The sequence below is a fragment of the Amblyraja radiata genome, chromosome 10, assembly GCF_010909765.2.
Source record: "Amblyraja radiata isolate CabotCenter1 chromosome 10, sAmbRad1.1.pri, whole genome shotgun sequence".
NCBI classification, from domain to species: domain Eukaryota; kingdom Metazoa; phylum Chordata; class Chondrichthyes; order Rajiformes; family Rajidae; genus Amblyraja; species Amblyraja radiata.
Genome location: NC_045965.1, coordinates 61056563 through 61074463, shown reverse-complemented (window position 1 = coordinate 61074463; position 17901 = coordinate 61056563). Strand labels below are relative to the sequence as shown.

General features: G+C 45.5%; 1 protein-coding gene across 2 annotated transcripts in view; it reads right to left on the bottom strand.

The window, feature by feature from the left end:
• Window positions 1–357: 357 nt before the first annotated feature.
• Window positions 358–17901, bottom strand: part of LOC116978027 (calcium-activated chloride channel regulator 1-like) — a 32347-nt gene continuing 14803 nt past the window's right edge. The window contains exons 7-14 of one of the 2 annotated variants that reach the window (XM_033029023.1): window positions 17381–17605; window positions 16668–16845; window positions 13892–13998; window positions 13580–13801; window positions 11016–11277; window positions 10232–10399; window positions 4596–4823; window positions 358–1429 (exon numbers count right to left, since the gene is read on the bottom strand). In XM_033029023.1, the coding sequence (XP_032884914.1) occupies window positions 1044–1429; window positions 4596–4823; window positions 10232–10399; window positions 11016–11277; window positions 13580–13801; window positions 13892–13998; window positions 16668–16845; window positions 17381–17605 (1776 nt within the window). In that variant the 3' untranslated portion in view covers window positions 358–1043. Of the gene's footprint in view, window positions 1430–4595; window positions 4824–10231; window positions 10400–11015; window positions 11278–13579; window positions 13802–13891; window positions 13999–16667; window positions 16846–17380; window positions 17615–17901 lie in introns of both variants that reach the window. The other variant, XM_033029022.1, reaches the window with a different exon arrangement.

Genomic DNA, 17901 nt, shown 5'->3' with positions numbered 1-17901 from the left:
TTCGCCCGTTCCGCGATGGAAAAGTTCATGCTGCACCCGCTGCTGAAGCTCCGGGACCATCTCTGGGAAAGGCCGCTCCAATCCAAGCTGTTAGGTCGTGAGGAAGGCGACAGGGAAAGTCACCTTTCCGTCGAGGAGGCGACCAAAAGCGATTACCCCCCCCCCCCCCCCACACACACAGGACACGCCAAGAGAAACCTAAATTAACATTTAGACACACCAAAAAAAATGTTTTAAGTCGAAATAACGAACACGCTGCTGGCAGGGCAGCCGACTCGTAGCACCCCCAACCAACTAAAAAAAGAACTTGGTTTTAAGTGCTCTCGTTTTTTACGGAAAGTGAATATAACAAAAGTCATTTTGGAAATTATTTTTATTGGTTCAGGGCTACAGCAAAATCATTCAATTATACGGAATCCATGTCAGTTAAAAACAAACGCACAACATTCTTCAAAAGCAACAAATCTAGACTCAGATTGGAGAGATATAATGTTTGAGCATTAGGATTGTTCCAAGTTGATCACAGGGGTTTCACCAGTCAAAACCATGCGATCTTGAGTTTAGTTTTGAGTTTGAATTTAGTTTATTGTCACATGTACCGAGGTACAGTGAAAAGTTTTTGTTGATATTCACGTCCATCCCAAGAGGATAAGGGCTGAATTTCCCAGAGATTTCTCCCAGTTGTTGGGGAAAGGAACATAAAAAGCCTCAGAAAAACTAGAGTTAATTCCTTTGATTTTCACCACCACCCACACCCATAATAAATCAGAACAAAGTAAATGCTTGGATTAATAACATAATTACTTGCTTTCTCTGTATACAAAATGTGTAGGAAGGTTCTGAAGATGCTTGTTTAAACCGAAGATAGACCCAAAAAGCCGGAGTAACTCAGCGGGTCAGACATCATCACTGGAGAAAAGGAATAGGTGATTCCCCCTGACTCTCAGACTGGAGAAGGGTCTCGACCCTCAACGTCACCTATTCCTTCTCCCCAGAGATGCTGTCTGACCCATTGACCCATTCTGTGTTTATCTTCTTGCTGTCTATTGCAACCTCTCCTCATCTTCTTGTTTCCCTTTTAGTTTGTAGCAAACGATCAGTAATCCTACAACCAAGCAAACGAGAAGCAACACTATTACTGTGATCAAAATAGCCCTTGTCGTGTGATTGTCTATGATAGGCAGAGGCTCAACGGAAGTAAACATGGCAACATTAGACATCTCGGAAGGCTGATTCTTTTCATCATAAGCAAGGATGGCGAAGTAGAGGGTGGTTCTGTTCTCCAGTTTGGTACTTTCAGGGACAATTATAAACATTTCCTTGGAGCCAAATGGCTGTGGATTCAACTTCGTCAAGTTAACTCGTTCAGCTCCGGAGAAACTATGTGGCAGCAGTAATTTGTTGCTCATTCTCATCTCATAGTAGGATGCTGATAAAGATAAGAAACAAATGAATGCATTGACATATGGCTGGAAAAAATATTTTGATGATCAAAGGTACACGACAAAGAGAACAGATTGGGTTCCACAGTGGCGCAGCGGTAGAGTTGCTGCCTTACAGTACCAGAGACCCAGGTTCAATCCTGACTACTGGTGCTGTCTGTATGGAGTTTGTACGTTTTCCCTTTGACCTTGTGGGTTTTCTCCAGGTGCTCGGGTTTCCCCCAACACGCCAAAGATGTACATTTTTTAGGTTAATTGGCTTTGGTAAAGATTGTAAATTGTCCCTAGTGTTAGATAACGCGAGTATACGGGATGAACGCTGGTCAGTGCGAACTCGGTGGGCCAAATGGTCTGTCGCCACACAGTATCTGTAAAGCCTAAAATAAACACTAGAATGCAAATGAAACTTTTTTCGCTATATTATAGCAAGTTACTTAGTTGAGACATCAGATTCAGTATAGTAATAACGAGGAACTACAGATGTTGGTTTACTAAAGAAAGACACAAAATGCTGCAATAACTCAGGAGACGAGGATGTTCTTCAAAACATTTTACATTTTGACAGTCCCATTGTGAAATCTCTTCGAGGTCTGCCCAGTTTGAAGTTCTTTTAAAGGGAGTTCTGGGAGGCGCTCTCTCAATGCTCCCCTGTGATTACCAGCCATGCCTGGCCCTCCTCTCTTCCAATTTTCTTTCTCCACCCCCACCCCCCCCCATCCCTGCCACCTTCACCTTCAATCAGTCTGTTGAAGGGTCCCGACCCAAAACGTCACTTAACCATGTTCTCCAGAGATGCTGCCTGACCCGCTGAGTTATTCCAGCACTTTGTATCTATCTTCAGTATTGTGTCCAATGTAGGATATCAACCTTTAGACATGGAATTGGATTGAGTGGTGTTTGAACAAAAATGCTGGAAAGGGTACAGAGCAGATTCATGGGAATGCTGCCAGTATTCGAGGGCCTGAGCTGTAGTGAGAGGTTGTGCAGCCTAGGAGCAAAGGAGGCTGAGGGGTGGTTCTACAGGGGTGTATAAAACCATGAGGGGAATAGACAGGGTGAATGCACAGAATCTTTTACCAAGAGTAGGAGAATCAAAAACCAGAGGATATAGGTTATGGTGGGAGGGGAAAGATTTAATAGGAACTTAAGGGGCAACTTTTTTCACTCAGGGTATATGGAAGGAGCTGCCAGAGGACCTAGCTGTGCCAGATACGTCAACAGCATTGAAAAGACACTTGGGACAGGTACATGGATAGGAAAGGTTTAGAGGGATATGGGCTAAACACAGGCAAATAAGAGTATCTTGGATTGGTAGAAAGCATACAATAGGCAATAAACAATAAGTGCAGGAGTAGACCATTCGGCCCTTCGAGCCAACACCGTCATTCACTGTGATCATGGCTGATCATCCACATTCAGTACCCACTTCCTGCTTTCTCCCCATATCCCCTCACCGCTATCTTTAAGAGCTCTATCTAACTCTCTCGTGAAAGCATCCAGAGATTTGGCCTCCGCTGTCTTCTGAGGCAGAGAATTCCACAGACTCACAACTCTCTGGGTGAAAAAGTTGTTCCTCATCTCCGTTCTAAATGGCCTACACCTTATTCTTAAACTGTGGCCCCTGGTTCTGAACTCCCCCAACATCAGGAACACGTTTCCTGCCTCTAGTGTGTCCAATCCCTTAATAATCTTATATCTTTCAATAAGATACCCTCTCATCCTTCTAAATTCCATAGTGTACAAGCCCAAACGCTGCATTCTATCAACATATGACAGTCCCGCCATCCCAAGAATACTGTTGGGCTGCATCACAGCTTGTTTTGGGAGCAGGACATTGAAAGATAAATTTCTGAATAATCTAAACTATGGTGATTTACTCTGACTATCAACAATGATCACTGTGAAATCTTGAATTGTATTCATTCTGTGTGACATTATCTAGCATATGTAAAACACACAGGCCTGTCTACAGTAGCCTATCTGAACTGATAGGTCCATATTCCTTTACTTCCATAGGCCTATCCAAAATCCTCTTAAACGGCACTATCGTAACTGCCTGTATCACCCTTGGAAGTCCATTCCAAGCCCACTCCACTCTCTGTGTAAATAATTTGCCCCGCACATCTCCATTAAACTTTCCCCCTCTCACCTCATAGCTATGCCCTCAGGTGTAGCACACTTCTACACAGGGATAAAAAGGTTCTAGAAGTCTACCTTATCTATGCCTCACATAATTTTATATAGTTCCATCAAGTCTCCCCTCAACGTCCGACGTTCCAGAGGCATGGACTCAGTGGGTCGAAGAGTCGGGTTCCATGCTGTGTGATTCGACAAGTAATTCTCCAAAACACCAGGCTTTCCTTGCCTTCGTAGTTACATGTTCCTTCTTCCTGGTCAATTTACTTCCATTGTGTCACACCTCAACTGGTCAGCAGAATTCCATGTCCAATTGTGTAGGAAGGAACTGCAGATGCTGGTTTACACCGAAGATAGACACAAAATGCTGGAGTAACTCAGCGGGTCAGGCAGCATCTCAGGAGAAAAGAAATCGATGATGTTTCGGGTCAAAACTCTTCAGACCCAATCTAAAGACGTGTCTCGATCTGAAACATCACCTATTCCTTCAAGTTCATGTTCATAAGTGATAGGAGCAGAATTAGGCCATTTGGCCCATCAAATCTACTCTGCCATCCAATCATGACTGATCTACCTTTCCCTCTCAACCATATTCTCCTGCCTTCTCCCCATAACCCCTGACACCCACATTAATCAAGAATCTATCTACCTCTATCTGAAATATATCCATTGATGGCCTCCATGGCCTTCTATGGCAATGAGTTCCGCAGATTCACCACCCTCGGGCTAAAGAAATTCCTCCTCATCTCACTCCTGAAGGTACAATATGTCCTTTTAATCTGAGGCTTGGCATCAGGTCCTAGACTCTCCCACTGGTGGAAACATCCTCTCCACATCCAATCTAACCAGACCTTTCATTATTCAGTAAGTTTCAATGAGGTTCCCCCTCTCCAGAGATGCTGCCTGACCCGCTGAGCTACTGCAGCATTTTGTATCTATCTTCCCCAGCTATTTGATCACTTCATTGCTGGAAAGAAAAATTCTCTGTAAGCCGCATTTAAAAGCGGGAGCATTTACCTGTTCCTTGATCCAGATCTGCTCCTGGTGCGGTCCATTCCAGCTCAATCTTATCTTCAAGTACTCTTGCTTCAAGGTCCGTGATTTTACTCGGCGGGAAGTTGACAACGGGAATGTCCACGGGATTTGAAATCGCTCCTCCAGATTTGACCCTGCTGAAGTTTCCAATCTGTGCCACGAGATTTTCTTCACTGACGGTGGGTCTTGGCGGATTCGGATGAACAACGCCTGTGTGGAAGGAAAGACATTTATCTCCAGTATCCAGAATCCATCGACCAATCCATCACTGAACCTGCTGTTCCCTGTTGGGAAACAGCAGACACAGTGGATCTAATCTGACATTTTCTCCCTGATTCCCTGTTACGAATGCTGGAAGTGAGCATTAGAAACAGTGAAGCCACTCAAAAAAGCTGGCAGCACATCCTGACCATCAGCCAGAGTCATTAGGACAATATCCCTGTTCCCTGATGCTGGCGTGAAAGATGGATCGGGTGGTAAATAAGGCTTTTGGTCCATTGATCATCCTGTAACGTGGTGACCAGAACTGCACACAATACTCCAATCATCATGAAAACTCACCTGTATTTTAAGGAAATTCATCTGCCATCCTTTCATCTGGACCATCAGATAATTCACTATTAATGCTTCGATGTACTTTAAATCACATTTTCCATTAGATGTTTCACATGAGAAAATTATAGTTTCCAGCTGGTAGAGCTGCTGCCTCACAGCGCCAGAGACCCAGATTCGATCCTGACCTCGGATGCTGTCTGTGTAGAGTTTGCACGTTCTCCCAGTGACCACGTGGATTTCTCCCATGTGCTTCAGTTTCCAAAGACGTGTGGGTTCGAGGAGCTTCCAATGCGGGTGGCGCTGACCGACATCGCGGAGTCCCTGGTGCCCTTTGCCAAGGGCCGCCAGCGGGAGTCTCCGCCCGGCGCGGCCTGGGGACGTCGGGAGCTGCGGACTCCGGTGGGAAGCGGACGTCTTGGAGGTCCAAGCCGCTGAGATTGGCCTCCAGTCCTGACGTCGGAGTTCCAACATCCCGGCGAGCTGGCCTGAGCAGTGGGCTGCCCGTAGCGGCGACTGTGGAGGACTCCAGAGGCCCCGATCATGGGTGAACATCGAGGAAGAGACTGACTTTGGTGCCTTCCCTCACGGTGGGAAACTTTTGATTCTGCTGTGGGGATTTTTTATGTTTAAATCTATCGTGGGTTGTGTTCTTTATTTAAGTGTATGGGTGTTTGATGATCACACATTTCACTGTGCCATCTGGCACATGTGACAAATAAATGTATCTTGTCTTGTATCTTGTTTGTATGTTAATTGGCCTAGTGTGCAGGGAATGGACAAGAAAGTGGGACAACATAGAACTAGTGTGAACGGGTGATTGATGGTCGGTGTGGACTTGATGGGCTGAAGGGTCTGTTTCGATGCTGTGTATCTAAAACTAAAACTGAACCTGGTTTTTTTTAGAGAACATGGGGGACAAGGTTTCAGCAAATTTAAAAGTAGTGTGGGAAGCTAAACATTCTTCATCTTGCACTCAATGTTACTCATGTTATTCCCTTTACCATGTGCCTGTACACTGTGAATGGCTCGATTGTAATCATGTATTGTATTTCCCCTGACTGGTTAGCACGCAACAAAAGCTTTTCACTCTACCTCGGTACACGTGACAATAAACTAAACTGAACTCTGGGTAGCACAGGAATCGGTGAGTAGATTCCTGGAGTTTAGCAGGATGAGGGGAGAACCTCATTGAAACTTACTAAATAGTGAAAGACTTGGATAGAGTGAATGGAGAGAGGATGTTTCCACTAGTGAGAGAGTCCCGGACCAGAGTTCAATGCCTCAGAATGAAAGGATGTTCCTTTAGGAAGGAGATGAGGAGGAATTTCTTTAGTCAGAGGGTGGTGAATCTGTGGAATTCATTGCAACACAAGGCTGTGGAGGCCATCAACGGGTCGCTGAGAAAATTTGCACAGGTCACGGGGAGAACACGCAGACTGCGCACCGACAAGCACCAGCAGTCAGGTTCGAACGCGGGTCTCTGGCGCTGTAAGGCAGCAACTTTACCGCTGCGCCACCGTGCCGCCGTTTTATAAAGTGAAATTCTAGACTTTGCTTCGTGCTTCATAGCAGAATTAAATGAGTGGTTGACTTGTCCACTCAGTACATCCCTGTTTTTAGTATCAGTCCCAGGCAAACGAAAATTCATCAGCAATGAGTCATAGAAACAGGAATGTCAGCAAACATTGTCCACGTGAGATCTTACAATAAGGTCTACGAGATCTCCTGATTGAAATGTTCGTCCGCTGAGGCCTACGGGAACCTCCCGGTTGCCAACCAATTCAACTCCCCTTCCCATCCCCATACCACCACGTCCGCACCGACCAGCAATCCCCACACATTAACACTATCCTACACGCACGAGGGACAATGTTACATTAATACCAAGCCTATTAACCAACAAAGCCTGTATATCTTTGGAGTGTGGGAGGAAACCGAAGGTCTCGGAGAAAACCCACCTAATTTGAGGAAGGACATTCGTGCCTTTGAGGGAGTCCAGCGAGGTTAGTTCCCGGGATGGCGGGAATGTCATATGATGAAAGAATGGGGCGACTGGGCTTGTATTCACTGGAATTTAGAAGTATGAGAGGGGATCTTGCAGAAACATATAAAATTACTAGACTAAGTCGGACCCATTGGGTCACATGTTCACACAGGAGGGTTGGTCCCCCAACGCAATATTCCACCTCTCCACCAATTCCAATATTGGTGGCCAGTGGGTGGGGCGGGGGGGGAGGGGGCTTTCTGGAGCGCTAGTATGGGTTTTGTGGGCTGAAGGGACTGGTTTCCAGAGGGCTAGTATGGACATTGTTGGCCAAATGGATTTTTGGGGTGACAGCTCAGTTACACAAGCCTTGGTTGGCGAACAGTTGACTCACGGCTATTCCTTGAAATTCCACTTCAAGCAGGGTGCAAGGCCACCAAATTCAATTGCAGTTTCATACCACTTCAAGCAGGGTGCAAGGCCACCAAATTCAAGTGCAGTTTCCTATCACTTCAAGCAGGGTGCAGGGTCACCAAGCTCAAGTGCAGTTTCCTACCACTTCTAGCAGGGTGCAGGGTCACCAAATTCAAGTGCAGTTTCCTACCACTTCAAGCAGGGTGCAGGGTCACCAAGCTCAAGTGCAGTTTCATGCCACTTCAAGCAGGGTGCAAAACAACCAAATTGAAGTACAGTTTCATACCATTTCAAGCAGGGTGCAATGCCACTAAATTCAAGTGCAGTTTCCTAATCTGAGGAAAGACATTCTTGCCATAGAGGGAGTACAGAGAAGGTTCACCAGACTGATTCCTGGGATGGCAGGACTTTCATATGAAGAAAGACTGGGTAGACTCGGCTTGTACACGCTAGAATTTAGAAGATTGAGGGGGGATCTTATAGAAACGTACAAAATTCTTAAGGGGTTGGACAGGCTAGATGCTGGAAGATTGTTCCCGATGTTGGGGAAGTCCAGAACTAGGGGTCACAGTTTAAGGATAAGAGGGATGTCTTTTAGGACCACGATGAGAAAATCATTTTTTACACAGAGAGTGGTGAATCTCTGGAATTCTCTGCCACAGAAGGTAGTTGAGGCCAGTTCATTGGCTATATTTAAGAGGGAGTTAGATGTGGCCCTTGTGGCTAAAGGGATCAGGGGGTATGGAGAGAAGGCAGGGATGGGATACAGAGTTGGATGATCAGCCATGATCATATCGAATGGCGGTGCAGGCTCGAAAGGCCGAATGGCCTACTCCTGCACCTATTTTCTATGTTTTTATTTCATACCATTTCATGCAGGGTGCAAGGCCACCAAATTCAAATGCAGTTTCATACCATTTCATGCAGGGTGCAAGGCCACCACATTCAAATGCAGTTTCATACCATTTCAAGCAGGGTGAAACCACCATAAAACCACACAAAACACCACATAAACACCACACACAGTTCAGTAGACATTCAGTGTGTTCAGTTGATTCACAGCTCAGACAGTTGTGCCCTCTCCCTCCCCCATCTTGCAGAGACTGAGCCACACCCACATTTCCGTGTTTCATAATCCCCCCTCTCACCGGAAGAGGCGTGGTTTTCATGGCATGATTGACAGGAGAGAGATTCTCAACATTTTTTTCAACACTAATAACACTTTTATTTTTCATTGATGGGAAGAATCCTCTGCACCTGATGAGCGGAGGGGGGCTGAGCAAGATGGGCAAAAATCACTGCAGTATGTGGTAGCGTTTTATCTAAAATCAACATACAGTGCAACCAGGAAGTTGTCAAGTTACCACCACCAACAACCATTTGCAGTGCAGCATTCAAAGCAGTTACCACCACCAACAACCATTTGCAGTGCAGCATTAAGGGCACTCACATTTAAGTAGACATGTGTTCAGTGTTATTCACAGCTCTGAGACGTGACCCTCTCACATCCTCCATCTTGCAGAGACTGAGTGAGGCACAACACTTCTGGGTTTTATAGTCCCTCCCCCTCCCACCAGCAGGGGCAGCAGAGAGAAAGTCAACATTTTTTAAACATTAATAACTTTTATTTTTCATCGATGGGAAAAATCCTCTTGTCCTGCGCAGCAGAGGGGGACTCCGAGTAAGATGGGCAAAAATCACAGCCGTAAGTGGCAGCGTTTTTTCAAAAATCATGAAACAGAAAAACAGGAAGTGGTCAAGATCTTACTTTTAGTAATATAGATTAAGCGATTGGACACGTTGGATGCAGGAAACATGTTTCCGATGTTGGGGGAGTCCAGAACCAGGGGCCACAGTTTAAGAATAAGGGGTGGGCCATTGAGATGAGAAAAAACTTTTTCACCTAGAGTGGTGAATATCTGCAATTCCCTGTCTCAGGAAGTGGTGGAGGCCGATTCACTAGATGCATTCTAAAGAGAGTTAGATAGAGCTCTTAGGGCTAGTGGAAACAAGGGATATGGGTAGAAGGCAGAAACGGAGTACTGATAGTGGATGATCAGCCATGATCACATTGAATGGCGGTGCTGGCTCGAAGCGCCGAATGGCCTGCTACTGCACACATTGTCTGTGTATTTTTGTAGGTCAGAGGGAGAATGTACAAACTCCGTACAGACAGCACCCGTAGTCAGGATTGAACCCGGGTCTCTGGCGCTGTAAGGCGGTAACTCTACCGCTGCGCTAACATGCTGCCCTGTAAGTTTGATCCAAAACAAACTTGCCGTTCAATGGCTCAGAATGTCTAGCATGGCATGGTGGTAGAGTTGCTGCCATACAGCGCCAGACCCGCTATCAATCCTGACTACATATGCTGTCTGTACGAAGTTTGTACATTCTCCCATGACTTGCATGGGTTTTCGCCGGGACCATCAGTTTCCTCCCACACTCCAAAGACGTACAGGTTTATAGATTAATTGGCTTGACATAATTGTAAAATTGTCCCCTGTGTGTGTAATACTGAGGTTGGTATGTGGGGATCGCTTGTCGGCACGGACTCGGTGGGCCAAAGGCCCTGTTTCCGTGCTGTATCTGTAAACTTAACGACATCACAAACCACTGCAAAGATATATTTCCATTGTCTTCGTTTGCACTGCCAAATAGTTATTACCATCAATGGTGAGTCCCGGTGTGTAAATGGCGTTCCTCCCGTCTTTGCTGGTCAGCTTTGAGGGCCCTTCAATTCCTTCTACGCGCACCTTGAAGCTGTACCTTCCACGTCCGGTAACGTTCAGGAAATACCTGGAGTAAACCCCATCATTCTTGCGAGTATCAGCCCCTGAGAGCAAGTAAAGGCAAACAATGAATAAGAAGGAACTGCAGATGCTGGTTTACACCGAACATAGACACAAAATGTAACTCAGCGGGGTCAGGCAGCATCTCTGGAGAACAGGTGGAGCCCACAATGGTCCATTGATGGCTGGGGCTGAGGTGATAACAAAGGAACACAAACGGTGAAATTAGCAATTAGAAAATACCCCTAAAAGTTTCTTAAACGTTGCAATAATACCTGCCTCAACTTCCTCCACCGGCAGGTCGTTCCATATACCCACCACCCTTTGTGTGAAAAAAGTTACCCATCAGGTTCCTGTTAAGCCTTCCCCGCCTCACCTTGAACTTCTGGTTTGGATTACATCGGGGATAAATATTTCTCATGGCTGGAACCCAATAGAAAAGGTCCTTTACCCACACAGTGAGAGGGAAAGATAGATCAGCCAAGATTGAATGGTGGAGTAGACTTGATGGGCCAAATGGCCTAATTCTGCTCCAAGAACTTATGACCAGTCCACTCTTTGTCAATGGATCACTCCCAAATGTTCACCTTACAGTCACGGCACTGTTAACAATTCACGCAAACTCCAATTTTATTTCTCAGACATTTTCATGTAACCTACCTAAGCCATTATCGAAAAGTTCGTGTTCATCTGGGACACCACTGGGAAGTTCAGCAATGATTATCACCTTCGCATTTAAGACTGGTAAAAACCCCTGAGAGACTTCCACGTAAATAACCGTCGGGCTTTTGGGATCCTTCCAGCTGACCCTGGGGTTAACGGTAACGGGGGCAACGTTCTCATCCACCGCTCGAGATGTCACAGTCATCGTCACCTTCTGCTTCCGTCCAGAATTCATGACGCTGTAAACCCAGTTCCCTACCTGGGAGATAAATGGTCAGGGTTAATCCAAGGACAATGACATCAAAACCGACAAGTTCCGCGTTATCACCTTCCCCACGGCCAACATTGGACCATTGTGGTCTCCACCTTTCCTTCATCATCGTTGCTGGCTTCATAAGTGATAGGAGCAGAATTAGGCCATTCAGCCCATCAAGTCTACTCCGCCACTCAATCATGGCTGATCATGGTGTGGCGGCGCCTAACGGCAGCAGCTCGACTGCAGTCAGTCAGTCTTTTTTTAAGTTTTTGTCTCGTTAAATGTATGTTTTGATTCTAGTTTTAATTATTTTTTAGCTGTGTATATGTCGGGGGGTGGGGGGGGGAAACCGTTTAATCTCAGCCCCTGTAATGGGGACCCGACTTTTTCCCTGTCGGGTCTCCGATGTTGATGGGCCTAACATCGTGGAGCCGGCGGCGGCCTCCGGCCGGAACCAACCTGAGGGCTCCAGTCGTGGAGCCTGCGGTCTTGCCATCACGGAGCTGGCCGACTTCGGAACGGGAAGAGCTGTGGTGGCGCGCGGCTGTAACCCGACTTCGGAGCTTCGGAGGCTCCGGCCGCAGGCCCGGTGGACAGGAACACGCAGGTCCCTGGTGGGTGACCGCTTTTCCGAGCTTCCACAACGGCAACTGCTCCCACTGGAATCGCTGGGTCAGAGCGGGGCCTAACATCGCCCGGCACGGCTTAACGGCCGCGGGACTTACCATCGCCCGCCGGGGGCATTAACATCGGGAGCCCCAGTTCACCTTGATGTTGCAGTTGGACTGCTGGACCGCGGGAGAAGAACAAAGGGAAGAGATAAGACTTTTGCCTTCCATCACAGTAAAGAGGTGTTGAAGATTCACTGTGATGGATGTTTGTGTAAATTGTGTTAAGTGTGTGTCTTGGTTTTTTTGTAATGTTAAGACTGTAGAAATGCAATTTTGTTCAAACCAAGCTGTTTGAATGACAATAAAAGGCATTCTATTTCTATCTTTCCCTCTTAACACCATTCTCCTGCCTTCTCCCCCATAACCTGTACTAATCAAAAATCTAACTATCACTGCCTTAAAAATATAAATTAATGTCCTCCATAGCCTTCTGTAGCTTTGATTTGTTCTTTTGCATAGTTTTGTACCATTTCATATCCCTCTTTGGTGAGTGTTTCCCTTGAACTATCACAGTGTTGTTAAGAAGCTCCCTCGACCCAGTTATGTTGAATATTCCAAGATCTTGATGCCAGTGGTGAGTAAAGGAATGGTCTTAAAGGTTCAAATTGACATAGGGATAACTTAAAGATGAAAGAATTCCAATGCATCTGATACATAAAGTCATAGACATAGAATCATATTGCATGGAAACAGGCCCTTCGGCCCAACTTGTCCATGCCAACCAAAATGCCCAATCATTTGCCTCATCCCAATTACTGAATAGGTCAATAATCGGCAGCACACATAAAGTTGGGACCTGTCACAGGAGGTTGAGTTGATTTTAATTTATTGTCACATGTATCGAAGTACAGTGGAAAGCTTTTGTTGCGTGCTAACATGTCAGCAGAAAGACAATACATGATTACAATCGAGCCGTCCACAGTGTACAGATACATGATAAAGGGAATAACATGAATAACCTTTAGTGCAAGATGAAGCCAGTAAAGTCTGATCAAAAGTAAAGATAGTGCAAGGGTCACCAATGAGGTAGATAGCAGCTCAGGACTGTTCTCTGGTTGTGGTAGGATGGTTCAGTTGCCTGATAATAGCTGAGAAGAAACTGTCCCTGAATTTGAGGATGAATAGCCGTAAATAGACAGTATAAGGTCTACGGGAATGGGTGTGAATAACGAGTAATTGATTGCAAAGTTACTAGAAAATAAAATGCAAACTACCAGAAAAAGGAGTCAGGTCCATCAAGGCCTGGATAGAGTGGATGTGGAGAGGATGTTTCCACTAGTGGGAGAGTCTAGGACCGGAGGCCATAGCCTCAGAATTAAAGGACGTTCCTTTAGGAAAGAGATGAGGAGGAATTTCTTTTGTCAGAGGGTTGTGAATCTGTAGAATTCATTATCACTGAAGGCTGTGGAGGCCACGTTAATGGATATTTTTAAGGCAGAGATAGATAGATTCTTGATTAGTACGGGTGTCAGGGGTTATGGGGAGAAGGCAAGAGAATGGGGTTAGGAGGGAGAGACAGATCAGCCATGATTGAATGGCGGAGTGGGCTGAATGGCCTAATTCTGCTCATATCACTTCTGAACTGATCTGTGGAGAGACATTCAAAGTAATGTTTCACGTGCGTTCGAACATACCTCTGCAGTGCCTGGAATTTGGAGTCGTGCTGTGTGTGTTGCGTTCTCGGTTTGAAAGTCCGCCTGAGTGTAGATCTTCCCTCTGGGGGAACGGAGGATCACATCCGGTTGAATATCCTCCCAAGTGACCACAAAATATGTGTTGTTTCCAATGGTTTTATCCATAGAAACGATACCACTAAACCAACCACCTTTATCAATACTCCTTCCTAAACTTTCAAGCTGTGAATCAAGGAAACAGACTGATATTGTATTGTAAAACACTTTGTTGAGTGAGAATAAATGCAAAATAATTATCTAACGCTATCAAACCTGGATTGCCTGTTGGCTAAGGTCACCATTTTCTGATACCAATCCAGTGAAAGCATCAATGAGTCCATTCGAGTCTACTTTATCAGTTGCTGCGAGCTGTAGACCATCTATTAAATGAAACGTAAAATAATCCTTAACTCACATATTATCCATAGTCAATGTCCATTCAGAACTGAATTTTAAAAATAGGCCTTACAAATTTCGGTAATGTGAGATTCTCCCTTTGAAAAAGTCAAAATAAAACTACTAAATGAATTGAACATGGTTGGAACACTAAAGGTGATAATGGATAGGTCTGCTTAATACTCTGCTGTGGGTAAAGCAAGACTTTTGCGGTAAGTTTGCGGAAACATGTTCCCGATGTTCGGGGAGTCCAGAACCAGGGGCCACAGTTTAAGAATAAGGGGTAAGCCATTTAGAACAGAGACGAGGAAACACTTTTTCTCACAGAGAGTTTTGAGTCTGTGGAATTCTCTGCCTCAGAGGGCGGTGGAGGCCGGTTCTCTGGATACTTTCAAGAGAGAGCTAGATAGGGCTCTTAAAGATAGCTGAGTCAGGGGATATGGGGAGAAGGCAGGAATGGGGTACTGATTGGGGATGATTAGCCATGATCACATTGAATGGCGGTGCTGGCTCGAGGGGCGAATGGCCTACTCCTGCACCTATTGTTTATTGTCCATTGTCTATTTTGGGTCGAGACCCTTCTTTACACTGAGAGTCAAGGGAGGGGTAGTGGAGATATAAATATCTTTAGAGGGAGTCTATTGTCTATTGTAAGTTTGCTTTAGGTAGATTGGTAATTGCAACAAAGACAGAGATTTGGAAGAAATGGGTCATTTTCTGGCTGGATGGATGGACGTGACCAGGGAGCCCCCAAAGATTATTTGGTGGCCCTCAATAATTGTTGATACAGGCGAAAGACTTGGAGGAGGGGGCAGAGTGTAAAGTCTACGTCAGGCAATGATGTGCAAATGGGAGGGGAGAGGGCATGTGGCAGAGAGGATATGTGGAGTCTGCAACAGAATATAAATGGGTTGAATAAGTGGGAAATAACTTGGATAAAGACCAAAGGCAGATAATTATCTGCCTGGAGAAAGATTGTAGGTGAACCAAGCACAGATGGAATGAGATGTTCTGGTGTATGAATCACAAATATTTAGCAGGGAGGTGCAACAAGTAGTTGCAAAGATAATTGGCACATTGGAGTTTATTGCCTAAGGGTTGGGGTTTTGAAGTAGGAAAGTGTTGTTAGAGTTTGTACCGTCTGCTGCTGAGCCCACATCTGTGCACAGTTTTGGTCCTTGTATTTAATTAAGGGTATGCTGGATTGGCAGCAGTCTGAAAGATTCACAACATTAATTCAACGGGATGAGAGGTTTTTCCCATCACAAGCAACAAAAGAAGGTATATCTATTATCTTTGGAATTTCAAAGACTGATGAGTGATCTTATTGAAACATGGAAGATCTTGAGGGAGTATAACAGCTAGATGCCAAGAAGTTGCCACCTGGAGGAGAATCTTGATCGAGAGAACATAGTAACAGGATTGGGGATAGGCACTTAAAAATGATTTACATGGGTATCTCGTCTCACAGAAAGTGGTGAATCTTAAGAAATCTCCACTTCAAAGGATGTCAAGCTAGATCATTAGAGGTATTTAACGAGTACGTTGACAAATCCTTGAAAGATGAGGCACTTGAGGACCACGGGAAGAGGAGTTGAGCATGGGGCAACTCTGCCATGATCATATTGAATGGCAGGACAGAATATACTGCACCCAGTCCCCATGTCCAAACATCTCAGATTCATCGGCTGCCAACTTACTGTTGATGCTCGACTCAAAAATGAGCAAAACATTAATCTAATCAGCAATTTCAATTAAAACCCAGGGCAATTTATTTTAAAAGTGGCAAAGTCTTTATTGCAAGAGTGAAGAGAACTTGAAACAAAGAGCCATAGAACACAGAAAGTGGCTTCTTGTCCCATTCTGTGCATAGCAAACATCAAATACCCATCTACACTCATTCCCTTTGTCAGCATGTGGACTGTATCCTTCGATACCTGGTCATTCAAGTGATCATCTGGATATTTCTTGAACATTGGCAGAATCTTTGCCTCCACCATCCATGGGCAGCACGGTGGCTCAGCGGCAGATCTATGAGCTTACAGCGCCAGAAGCCCAGGTGCAATCCTGACTATGGGTGCTGCCTGTACAGAGTTTGTACGTTCTCCCTGTGACCCACGTGGGTTGTCTCCGAGATCCTTGGTTTCCTCCCACACTCCAAAGACGTACAGGTTTGTAGGTTAGTTGGTTTGGTGTAAATGTAAAAATTGTCCTTAGTGTGCGTAGGATGGTGATAATGTGCGGGGATTGCAGGCCGGTGCGAACTTGGTGGGCTGAAGGGCCTGTTTCCGTGCTGTATCCCTAAACTAAACTAAACTAAGCACTCAGGCAGTGAATTCCAAATTCCAGCCATCCTCTGGCTGAAAAGAATTCTCCTTCAAACTTTTTACCCCTTATCCTTGGATCTACACCCTCTGGTTATCGACGCCTCTGCAAAGGGGAGAGGTTTCCTAGTTATGTCCCTCCCAATTACGTACACCTCTATAAGGTAACCTCTTCAGCCTCCGTCACTCCCAGGACAACATCTACTCTCTCCTCAGAGCTGAAGAGCCTCATCATGGACAAACATCTTTGCAAATCACCTCTGCTCCTCTCCACCCTTCATTTGCTGAGCTCCCAGATACCAACAGTGTGGCTATTTATTGCTGGTTACCTGTCCTTCTTGAGAGCTCCTCCAGATCTTTGGCTGCACTTGGTCCCAGTGCGATGGTGTGGATTTTGGTTCCACTCTCTTCCACCTCTTTGAAGCAACTGCTAATTCCTCCATCCTCTCCATCCGTGAGCAAAATAATTTCGTCGCCATTAGTAGCGGCGTCATCACCGCGAAGTACCTGCAATGCAGTCGGTTATCAATAAGGAGAGCAAAATGTAATACCTAAACGTTCTGTGTTGATGAAAACTCCCCCAAACTTTACAAGTTCCCAAGTTAAAGGATTAGAATTAGGCCATTTGGCCCATCGAGTCCACTCTGCCATTCAATCATGGCTGATCTCTGCCTCTGAATCTCATTTTCCTGCCTTCTCCCCATAACCCTTGACCTTTGTCTATCTCTTGCCCTAAAAATATCCACTAACTTGGCCTCCACAGACCTCTGTGGCAGAGAGTTCCACAGATTGATTAAAGAAATTCTGCCTCACCTCCTTTCTAAATGAGTATCCTTTAATTCTGAGGCTATGACCTCTGGTCCTAGACTCTCCCATCAGTGGAAACATCCTTTCCATATCCACTCTATCTTTGCCTTTCATTATTCTGTAAGTTTCAATGAGGTCCCCGCCAACCTTCTAAACTCCAGCGAGTACAGGCCCAGTGCTGTCAAACGCACATTATATGCTAACCCACTCATAACTGGAATCTTTACAGCCTTACCTTAAAACCATCCCGAACCCCACTGCAGATGTTTGTTCCTCCACCGGCAGATGTTGGTAGTAGTTTTACAAGGTCCTTCCTCACATTGTCATTATCAACAGTCCTCAGCTGTGTTTTAATATTGGCACCGGAATTAAAAGTGACAATTCCAACTTGTGATCCTGGCTCAACAACCTGCAGCAAGAATATCTCGGCTGCTTGTCGAAGCCTGTTAATGCGATTCTCCTGTTTCATAACGGGAAGAAATTAGCAAAGTTAAACACAGCCCTGTTTAATAGATGAAAAACAATGCTGGACACACTTGAATCTTCACATGGGAACAAGGAACTGCAGATGCTAGTTTATACCAAAGAGAGGCACAGAGTGCTGGAGTAACTGGAGTAAATTGCAGCATGGTGGCGTAGCGGCAGAGTTGCTGCCTTAAGGGCCTGTCCCACTGCGGCGACCTAATCCGCGAGTTCTGGCGAGTTTGCCCTCGACTCATACTCGCAGCATGGTCGACACGAGGTCATAGGAGGTCT